Genomic DNA, 10,982 nt, shown 5'->3' on the forward strand with positions numbered 1-10,982 from the left:
TGGCTCTGGTATCACCTTAGGATGGGCACTCGATGTACATCTGTTCTGCGCCTGGGGAAACCCCTCTGAGATCTCTCCTACCGAGCTCTGAACACTGACCACTTTTCTTCAGCATAGATGAAGCTGCTCTAATAGGCTGGGTAGGGAAGGAGGTTCCTAGTGAGCAGCACGAGTTCCTTTGGGCTGAGGGATTCTGTCTAATTTTACACTGCACCCCCTTACATATCTTTCTACCTCTGTGTTCTGTGGTTATACAATGCCCTAGAATGTTCTCACTTGGAAAGCACATTTTGACAACTATCAGTCGAGATGTTGTTCAATGCCATTCTCCAACTTCAGACAGAACAAGCGAATGTAAACAAGGGGAATTGGCACAGAACAACACATTCCATCTATGCCACATACATCGCAGATGAACAACACAACTGGTTTGCTAAAATGCTCCAGCAGCTGAGAAACGCATATTGTTACATTATTATATCAGCAGGCAAGCACACACACATTATTTAACTCATCTTTTATGTGTTTGCATTATGTAGCTCTTTTCCACGTGTTCAGGCCTATTACAGCTACAACACTAAACACCTAGAACCAGACGCCCACACTGAGCTCAGTGTACTTCTTCACTTCTTCACTGTGCACATCAATGCAACAGCAAATATATCATGCATTTCCTCTTTCTACCCACCATCCTGACACACCATTCCTCTTTCAGAAACTCCACAGCACCTAGAGGGCATGTAAAAGGCAGCAGAGTCTGGTATAAAGTCCAATAACATAACAAACATACCACATTCAGCATGTCCAAAACACAAAGAGCTAATGGTGGCTCTCCATTTTGTGTGCACTCTGCTTTGGTGGGATGTGTTTAACCAGCACCCACTGACCCATTAGCAATTGAATGTCTCACTTTGGTGGGAGAATGGTACATACTACAGCTCAGAGAAAACTACCTTCCTTGTTATCCTTGTTATTCTTACAGTGTGCAACCAGAGGGCACTCAGTAAATCCTTAACCGCTTTAGCCATTGTTTCCAGGGCCAAAGAGGATTTTTCCAGAAAACCAACTTTTAAACAGATATTTAATTAATAGCTAATTCCAGAAACTCGGCACTGGGTGCATTGCTGTGCTCTGAGTAGCACTCTGCCTTCACTGCTGATATCTACATGTACACTCGCAGGTTTTCCAATTGTGCTATTTAATTTGTGTTTTGGCATTATAAATATTAGGTAAGTGAAGTAAGTGAAATGGCCACTGTTGATATCTGCATGCACCCACCACAATTTTATCATTGAAATATGGTATTTATCATTTGTTTTATCATCATCCCCCCCTTTTCATTCCTCTGCCCGTAAAATTGACAATCTTACTTACCCTCCTCTTTCGGATGCACCTCCCCCTCTTGACCTTGGTCATTGGAATGTACGTTCCATCTGTAATAAAGCATCTTCCGCCCTGGACACCTTTGTTCGTTTGAATTTCCATATTCTTTGCATCACTGAAACCATGTTCACTCCTTTTAATATTGTCACCCCTGTAGACTCCCTTTCCTCTTCTGTGTCTTTCTTGCATACCCCCGTCCTACTGGTCATGGGGGTGGCAGTGGTATCCTTTGTCACTCTTCCTACTGTATTATGCCTCTTCTCTCTAATCGTCCTTTTTCCCAATGATCTCTCTTTACTAAACCTCTTGCTCTTGCTTTTCTGGTGATCCATCACCCCCCAGGAACTGTTGGCTCATTTTCGAAAGACCTCAATCTTCTCCTATCTTCGTTTCATCCTCGTTTCTGTCCCTTTAATTCTTCTAGGTGATTTTAATGTACATTTATCCTCTGCTCACTCGTCTCTTCCACTTCTTCGTATTATTGATTCCTATCACCTCTCCAACCTTCCTACTGCTCCTTCCCATCTTTCGAGTTCTTCGCTTGATCTAATTTTTTCTTATCCCTTTTCTTTTTCCTGTATTTCTGCTCTCCCTCTGTACTCATCTGGCCAATCCTTTCTTTCGTTTTCCCTCATTCCCCTGGCTCCCTTCTCTCATCCTTCCCTCACCTCGACCTACTTTAACCCCTATCTTTGCTCCATTCACAGTTCCACCTTTTCTCTTAATTTTTAATTTCTTTTTCTCCCCTTAACACTGTGTCTTCTTTGTCTGCTGACTCTTTTAATTCTCATTTCTCTATGACCATTTCCAACACCCTTGAACTTCTCTACCCTCTTTTTCCCTTTTCTCCTTTCCGGCAAACCACCCCAACCGTGGGTTTACCCTGCCCTCCGTGCTTCATAGCACATCTTACGCTGCGTCGGACGTCGATGGCGGAAATCCCAATCTCCCTTTGACCATGCCAATCTGTCTGTTCTTCATGATAATTTGTATTGACCACTGCTCTTTGCCAAACAACATTATTAATCAGATCTTGATACTACATGTCCTTCCCACACCCTATGCCTGTTTCAGAATCTGAAACGTATTTGTTCTCCTCTTCCTCCTGATCCTTCTTTATCATCATCTCTCTCAGCTGATGATTTTGCATCATACTCCTCTTCGACAGTTACTCTTCTTTGTTCATCTATTGTTCCCCTTCTGCCTCCTCTCCATCTCCCCAACCTCCTTGTTCCCCTCCCTCGCATATGTCCTCCTTTCTTTCTCTTCCAACCTCTGATATCTTGTCTTTTCTCTCTAATGCTCATCCCATCGCTGCTTCCGCTGAACCTCTTCTGTATCCTCTCATTCCAATGGTCTATACATTTTTTCTTCCTCACTTGGCCTTCCTAATCTCTCTCTCTTCAATCTTCTTCCTTTCCATCCCTATGTTCGACCTTCTCTTAAGAAACCTTCTCTGGACCCTTTGTCTCTCTCGCTCACTATCACCCCCAATCTCGCTTTTTCCTTTCTTTCTAAACTTTTGGAACATGTGGTCTATTCCCATGTCTCTACACATTAATTCTCTCTCTCTTCTTGTTTCACACTAGTCTGGTTTTCACCCTCTGCACTGTATGCAAACTGCTCTTCTTTCTGTCTGTGACTCTCTCTTGCCTGCTCATTACTCTAAATTCTATTTTCCTTTGGTTCTCCTGAACCTGTTGGCTGCATTCAACAGAGTCAACCAGGCTCTTCTTCTTCGCTCACTTTCAACTCTTGGTTTTAGGGATTCTGACTTGACGTGACTTCATTCCTATCTCACCAACCGCTATCCTTCTGTTTCATGGGCTGGTCAATCTTCTCCAGTTTTTCCTCTCCATTATGGTTTCCCCCAGGGTTCCATCCTTGGTCCTTTGCTGGTTTCTTTTTACACAATTCCTCGGGCTTCTGTCCTGTCTTCCCTTGGCCTCTCTTACCACGTTCATGTTGGCGACATGCAGTTCTTTCTTTCCTTCCTTTTCTCCCACTATTCAAGCTCTCCTCACCTCCTGTCTACCTGCTATCCAGTCTTGGATGGCGGATCATTATCTTCATCTTAAATCCTCCAAGAATCAGGTCCTATTCTTTCCTGCTTCTACTGTCCCTCCTCCCTCTCCCCAACAGTATATTTCTTTTACTCTCACCCTTCTTAACATTTCTTTATCAGCTAGAAATCCTGGGGTCACTTTTGTCTCCTCTCTTACTATCTCTTCACACATTTCTGTTATTTCCCGTTCCTGTTGCTTTCAGCTAGTTAATGTCCAGAAGGCCATGTCCTTCCTTTCATTTATTGCTCCCAAAATCCTTATTTCATCTCTCATATTCTCTTGTCAATTCAAATGTTCCTCTCTTCTTCTTGGCCTTCCTGCTACTCATCTGACTCTGTTATGTTCTATGCATAATTCTTCTTTTGTGTCCTCTTTTCTTTGACTTCCTGCAAATCTATCTCCCATCCCCTTTCTACTCTTCAGTGACTCTCCTTTGAATCATGTCTTCTTTTTAATTTTCTTTGCCTCGTCTTTAAGTATCTCCATGGTCTGGCTCCCCCTTAACTTTTCTCTCTCATTCTCCCTTCCGCTCTCTTCAATCTCAATCTCTTTCTCTTCTTTCAGTCCTTTGCACCCCTTCTACTCACTCACATTTTCGCTCTTTCTCTCTGCAAGCTCCAAAACATTGGAACGCCTTGCCTCTCCCCCTTCGTTCTTTATCTTCTTTTCTCTTTTCTGCTCTCGTCTCATATCTCATCTGCTTACTTAATCGTTTTGGTTATTTTACTTATGTTCGTATTTAATTTGTACTGAATTTTGTTGGTTAAAGCGCTTTGGCATATAACGCTATACAAATAAAATCAATCAATCAAATCAATCATTAATAATAGAAACCCAGGATGCATAGCATAAGCCAAGACCATACATCATACAATGATCTCAGATAGCTCTGAATAAAGGTGAGCCCACAGATATCCAAGTGTTGCCTGTGGCCTCGTACATTAGAGACCTGACGGACTAGAACTGGCATCCAGGGACGTCATGTAGGAGTCTCTAGGGGTCGCTGTTGTGACCATGCCTGTTGGTTTGTGACCCCTGCCAATACAGTTGTGACTCCTTAAAATCCTCCAATCAGAATGCTGGGGGGCCGTGGCTAAACCAAGGCAAGCACAGGCTGCATGCTTGGGCTCCTCCAATTTATTTATCACGGTCCGGCTGTGCTGCTGCCTAGCATATGAAGCTCAAACATGAAGCAGCCAGGCCAAGGTCTGACACGTGCAGCAGGGCCTGATGCACCTGCACGCGTCTCCAGCCCTTGGCGCTCACCATGCTTGGGTCTGGCTGGCTAGCTGGGCCTGGCTGCATCATGGTTGGGCCAGCGGCCTGCCCTGCCAGCCAGCCCAGCACCAGCCAGGTCTCCTTTAGTGTGGTGCAGCGCACAGGCCACTACTGGCCATTATCGGTGGCTAGTAGTAAGCTTATCTTTGTGCAATTGCAATCTATGCATGCATGCCATGGTGCAATGCATACATTACAATTGTAGCGACAACGAAACGTTTACTAGTAGCCACTGATTACAAGAAGGCAGGCCAGAAGAGAGCTTAAACAGTTAATGCCCACTATTCAATATACAGGGGCTCCGTCAACTTCAGTGAAATGTTTAAGACCCACCCTGGCCCTGAATGCTTCAGATGAGAAGTGTGCCTTAACCGTTCTTTGGTCCTACGCTACATCTCTTACACTCCCAGCCATTTGCTCTCATTCTTTATTCACAATTTGTCCTATTCAATTAGTCTTCTTTCGCCCTTTGTTTTGTATCCCTTTTACCTTTCTCACCATCTGCTCATTGCGATGAATCCAGTGAGATTATCAGAAAAACTCTGGTATTGGCCTCCTCCTATGTGGCCAAGGAAAGCCAGCTGCTACCTGATCTTGAACCTGGGGGCGTACTATGTGAGAGGATCACATGGAGGGGGACCCACATCAGTGGTAGTTGGTGACCTCTTTTTCTCATGATTTTCCTAATGTTCCCAAAGCCTTGATGGCGCACTGTAAACTATGTGATGTTTCTACTATAAAAGGCATTATGGACTTCAGAACCCATAATGCCTGTTGTACTCGGACGAGGAAGAGGAGCTCAGAGATAATGAAGAGTACAAGTACTATGGAGTTTAATAAGCAGTCTAGTTGTTATGCCGGAATGAACTTCAGGTGCAGGAGGGAGGAGCGGCACAAGCAGTTGCAGTGGCAGCAGCAGAAGAAGTAGCAGTTGCAGCAACCGAGGCAGAGACAGCAGTGGAAGGTGCGAGAGACACAGTGCAGGCAGCAGAAGCATCAGCTGAGGCCAATGCAGTAATAATAGCATGGCTGTGGAGAGCAAGTGCAGTTTTGGGAAAGCCACGTTGTGAGGGAGATGAGCTCCCAACACGATGTGCCCCACTCACCTGAAGGACAGCGCCAACTGCAGCAATCCAAATGGAGGTGGCAAACGCACAGGCAGACCCGACAAGAGCTGCAGCATCACCCGCGACTAAAAAGGAGACGCTGAGTCGGCCTGAGATGCCAGGTGACCCTGGGGCACTCCACAAAAGACTTCTGGGTGAAAATAATATTTTGAATACCGAACAAAGGAAATAAGGCAGACAGTGCGCAACTTCCCCAATAAAGGATACCAATAGGGGAACAATTGTAACCTGCATTGCCAGAAGCCAAGAAGTCACAGAAGAAAGGTACAAGGGAAACCAGGGTGTAACTCTCCTGCTAAGGGATACCAATTGGGGAACAATTGTAACCCACATTGTCAGCAGCCAACAGGTGGTATGAAAGTAATACAAAGGCTACTAGAACACAACTCTCCTTATATGAGATGCCAATGGGGAGAAGCGTGTAACCTGTAGAGCCAACAGCCAAGAGGCTATAGAAGAGTGATACAGAAAAAACAAGGGTACAACATCCCTTTTATGAAATATCCACCTGGGAAGAGCTGTAACCCATATTGTAAAGAATCATGAGACTTTAATGAAAAGCAATTACTGTTCAAACCTTCTCACATGAGATGCTGGTGTGGAGAATGATGGAACACACATTACGAGTGGGCACAATTGTAGTTGTAGGAGTTTTATCCTGGCAGGTAAGTACACGTGGAAAGGGGCCCAAATTATTAATCCTGGCAGTCTAGTGGAGTGAAGAAGTTAGTTTGAAACACTGTGGTTGTGGTAAAAAGCTGTGTTGGAAAGAATTGGCAATTCTATCACCTTTCTTGATGAACTGTTGCAATGTTATGCTGTCCTGACAAAAGATCTTCCTTTGAAGAGGTGTAATGTGCTAATAATTATTGATTTATGAACTGGTGTTTCAGGGAGAGATGTTTTTTTCCAATCAGGAGATTGTGGAAAGTAGTTGCTTTGATTTGTGATCAAGAATTTGTGAAGCTTTTGTATAAACGACATGTCTTGCCAAGTGGAAGGAGCCTTTGAATGGAAGAGACTTTTTGTGCTACGTGGAATGGAAATGTGTTATTGCATAGAACATTATTGGAACTGAACATTGTGCAAAGTATCCCTGACTGGATCCAGGGGAAGGGAATCCAACCCTTGTCACAAGGAGTACTTTCTAAAACATTTGATTTTGAATTGATATACTATTTTGTGGAACTAAAACTGGCTAGACATTCCTTGTATTATTGTGTTGTGTGAACTAGTGTGAGAGTCAGATAATTTTTGGGCCCTAGGCCATTTTCTTTGGTTTTTAGTTTGCCACGCAGGGCTATTCTTGTTTCTTTATGAAGGCAGAGTGACTACAAAAATAAACTTTATTTTTGAAGTCCGAGGGCTCCCTCCACCCCATGACATGGAAGACGCAAGGTTGGAGGCCTCCATGCCATGGGGTGGGAGGAGCGCTATGACTTCAAAAAGAAATTGTTTATTTTTGAAGTCACTCTGCCTTCATAAAGAAATTATTTCCGTTATGGTTCGGTCCTTAACGGAAATAATTTCTTTTTGAAGTCACACTGACTTCAAAATTAAACAATTTCTTTTCGAAATAATAGGGCTCTCCTCAAACCCCTGACATGTGCATGTGTGAATGTATGGTGAAAGGGTGTACACTTAAATGTGTAGGTTGCTGCCTGTGTGAGTGTATGGTGAAATGGTGCACACTTAAATGTATGTGTGGCTGCCTGGGTGTGCCTGCATGGTGAAAGGGTTCACACTTAAATGTATAGGTGGCTGCCTGGGTGTGACTGTATGGTGAAAGGGTGAACACTTAAATGTATGGGTGGGTGCCTGGGTATGTGTGCCTCTATGGGGAAAGGGTGAAAACTTAAATACATGGATGGCTGCTTGGGTGTGCCTGTATGGTGAAAGGGTGAACACTTAAATGTATGGATGGTTGGGTGTCAGTGTGTGTATATGGTGAATGGTTTGTGTGCTTGTGTTCAGGGGTGCTACAAAACCTACATTTCGGGGGTGCTAATCCTTTAAATGTTGGGAGAGGTGCTAACTTCATGGGCGGTGGGGGAGGGGCAAACTTATTTGTGTGCGGGCATCTAACTTCTTTACGCATTTTAAAGAGACTATTCTAGTGCAGCTTCAATGTTACAAACAGTTAACTGTCTCCTTTAAGTCTGAAAGCACCCACTTATGGACAGCTGTGAGAATGAGCTGTCTCCTGTTCCCTCTCTACCCTTCCAATCACTCCCCTGGCATACGAGTGCTAACCCACCACACAATTTAAATTGCCTAAAAAAATTGGCATTTCCAGTTCCCCCACCTGAAGTCCCACCCTCCCTCACTTTTCTGGATAGCTTAGAACTGGCAGGGTTCCCACGGGGGGAGATACATGGTAGGTTTACTTTGACCTTGATAGCATATCAATCTTAGAGATTATGTAGAGCCATTAATTCTGTTTCCAGAGGATCTCGAGTTCAAAAGTGTATAGGTAATATTAATTATGGGTATGTTACTGTCTGAGCCAGCTAGTAAAATTGTCAGGGTGTATCAAAATTGTTAGGTAGTAATTCTAAACTCAGAGAGATAAATAGGATCAAGATGTGTAACCATGTAACTTTTTCTTTCAGCGGATTTCGAGGTGTACCTTTGTAGGTGCTATTTTGCTTGTTTTTCTTTTTCCATGTATTAATTTTTCCATTTCTGTCACAGGCGGAGTTCGGGGTAGTCCCAGCCGGGGAGGAGTGTGACGCAGCGGTTTCAACTGTGGGCAGTTTCCCGATGGCCGCACTCAGACCAAATTCAGACGATGGGCACTGAGTCCCTTAGGGACACTTGAGAGTCCTCACCAGCAAGATTCAGTGGCCCGAGGAAGAAGTACAGCATGAAGTACAATCTGCAGCATATGTCCGCTGCCTTGCTAAAGCCGTGTGCAACCAGGGTACACCGGAACATTCAGAACTTGGACATTGCCCTGCTTTTGGGCTAACTCTAGAAGTCTATGGTTGTGAACCATGATGTTGGTTAGGGCTGGGACTGCCCCCATATTGCTCCAATAAATGTGATCTTTTTGTATCCAACTGTACAACAATTGTCTGTGTTTATTAGTGGGTAGTATGATCTGTTGTGTGACTTCCCCTCACCCCCCCCCCCCGGAAAGGGGCAGGGGCGCCAATGGGGGCTGGCACCGCTGCAGCTTTATAACAGAATGAGCGATAGTTAAAACCTTAAAAAACCTCTAATACAAATGAATTGCCAGAATATGTGGTTTACTTAACATCATTAACATAACGTTTTCAGCACAATTCTGAAAGGTAAATCATTTTAGGAAAATTGGCTGTATTAAGTAGCAAAATAATTCCCCACCCCTGAATAGCACGCATGTTAGTAATTTCTTCTGCTAAATATACTAAAGCAGTTATTGTTGCATTTCCGTATGTACAAGATTGACAAACATTTAAATTTAAATTAAAGCGTGATTCAAATCATGAAAAAGTACTGCAGTGTATGTTTCAGAGGCATTGTTGGAACTGGGTAATTCATAAAAACAAAAGAAGCACATAAGGATGTTGGGTTCTTCACTACATAGCTGTACAGAGTTTCTGATACTAGTACTAAGATTAAGTATAGTGGTCGCTTTAATCTCACATCCTTATGGAAGGCAAAATGGATGGCCACAGATACCACATGGAGTGGAACAAAAACCTAATTCCAGAGATGAGCCATTAACTTAACACAGTTAAACAGATCTTTGTAGCCCAAAAGGTAGGTCAAAAGGTTTTTGGATAGCTCAAGGAAGGTCACAGCTACTTGCTTTTACTGTATCATTCAGGATGTCCTCCAGTTCAACAGGAAAACCTCCCACAAAGTGCATCCTTATTGGTCAGAATTGTAGACTTACATATTTGTGCATATTATGCATGCGCTCACAGGTTTCACATTTTGCAGGACATTTTAGCTCTTCCAAAGGCCTTCTGGAGAGCCATCTTCACATCCTTGTTCCGTAGGCTATATATAAAGGGGTTGGCCATTGGAATAAGGATAGTATACACTACGCTGACAACCCTGTCGTAATCTAGGGCAAAACTAGTTGATGGCCTGAAGTACATGAAGAACACGCTGCCATAAAACAATGCCACCAGTGTGAAGTGCAATGAGCATGTGGAGAATGCCTTGCTTCTTCCTTCAATGGACCTGATCTTCAAAATGGTAGATATGATGCCCACATAAGACACTGTGATAAAGATCAAAGGACAGAGTAGCATTAACCCTCCCTCTGTGAAAATGACTAGCTCATTAATGGAAATATCAGAGCAAGATAGTTTAAGTAGGGGCGGGAGGTCGCAGAAGAAATGATGAATTATGTTGGATGCACAGAAAGACAGGTGTGATGTCATCAACATGTGTAGAAGTGCATGCAGGGCAGTGACCACCCAGGAAACAGTCACCATCTGAACACAGACTTTCTTGCTTACCACCATAGTATAGTGCAAAGGGCGGCAAATGGCCACATACCGGTCGTAAGCCATTGAGGCCAAAAGAAAAAACTCCATGTTGCCAATCCATAGAAAGAAAAACAACTGAGCGATGCAGGCAGAGAAGGATATAGACTTCCTCTCAGACAGAAGAGTAATGAGAAGTTGGGGAACTGTGATGGACACAACACAAATGTCAACGAACGAAAAGTGACGAAGGAAAAAAAACATGGGGCTGTGAAGCTGAGCATCCATCTTGATCACTGTGATTATGGCTACATCACCCAGCACAGTTGTGAAATACATCAGCAAGAAGACCACAAAGAGAAGTCGCTGGTGCACCGGAAAGCTAGAGAGGCCCAACAAAATGAAGTCTGTGGTCTGGTTCCTATTATGCATGACTGTCACTTCTTTCTACTGTGAAAAGGAAAAAAACACATGAAATTGGAGTGATAAATTTGAAAGAATTTCTCAATAAGGAGGTGATCTGTAGCTCTAATGTATCTTCAACTCTAAATCTTGAAAACACTTAGTGCCTGAGTCCTAAAACATTCCCTGTCCAATGGTGTCATCAACTTCATACTGAGCTGGGAATGATAAAAAGTGTTTTCCCATGTTCCCATAGACCAATGAAATTTACAGAATCAGCTGTACTCTGGAGTTTCAGATAC

General features: G+C 43.5%; 1 protein-coding gene across 1 annotated transcript; it reads right to left on the reverse strand.

Moving 5' to 3' along the window:
* Window positions 1-9,771: 9,771 nt before the first annotated feature.
* LOC138568741 (olfactory receptor 1C1-like) lies at window positions 9,772-10,710 on the reverse strand. Its single transcript, XM_069646525.1, has one exon. It carries the CDS (start codon window positions 10,708-10,710, stop codon window positions 9,772-9,774), a length of 939 nt encoding a protein of 312 aa, XP_069502626.1.
* Between the last annotated feature and the right edge of the window lie 272 nt (window positions 10,711-10,982).

Source organism: Ambystoma mexicanum, chromosome 2q (assembly GCF_040938575.1).
Source record: "Ambystoma mexicanum isolate Mex_15411 chromosome 2q, UKY_AmexF1_1, whole genome shotgun sequence".
Taxonomy (NCBI): Eukaryota; Metazoa; Chordata; class Amphibia; order Caudata; family Ambystomatidae; genus Ambystoma; species Ambystoma mexicanum.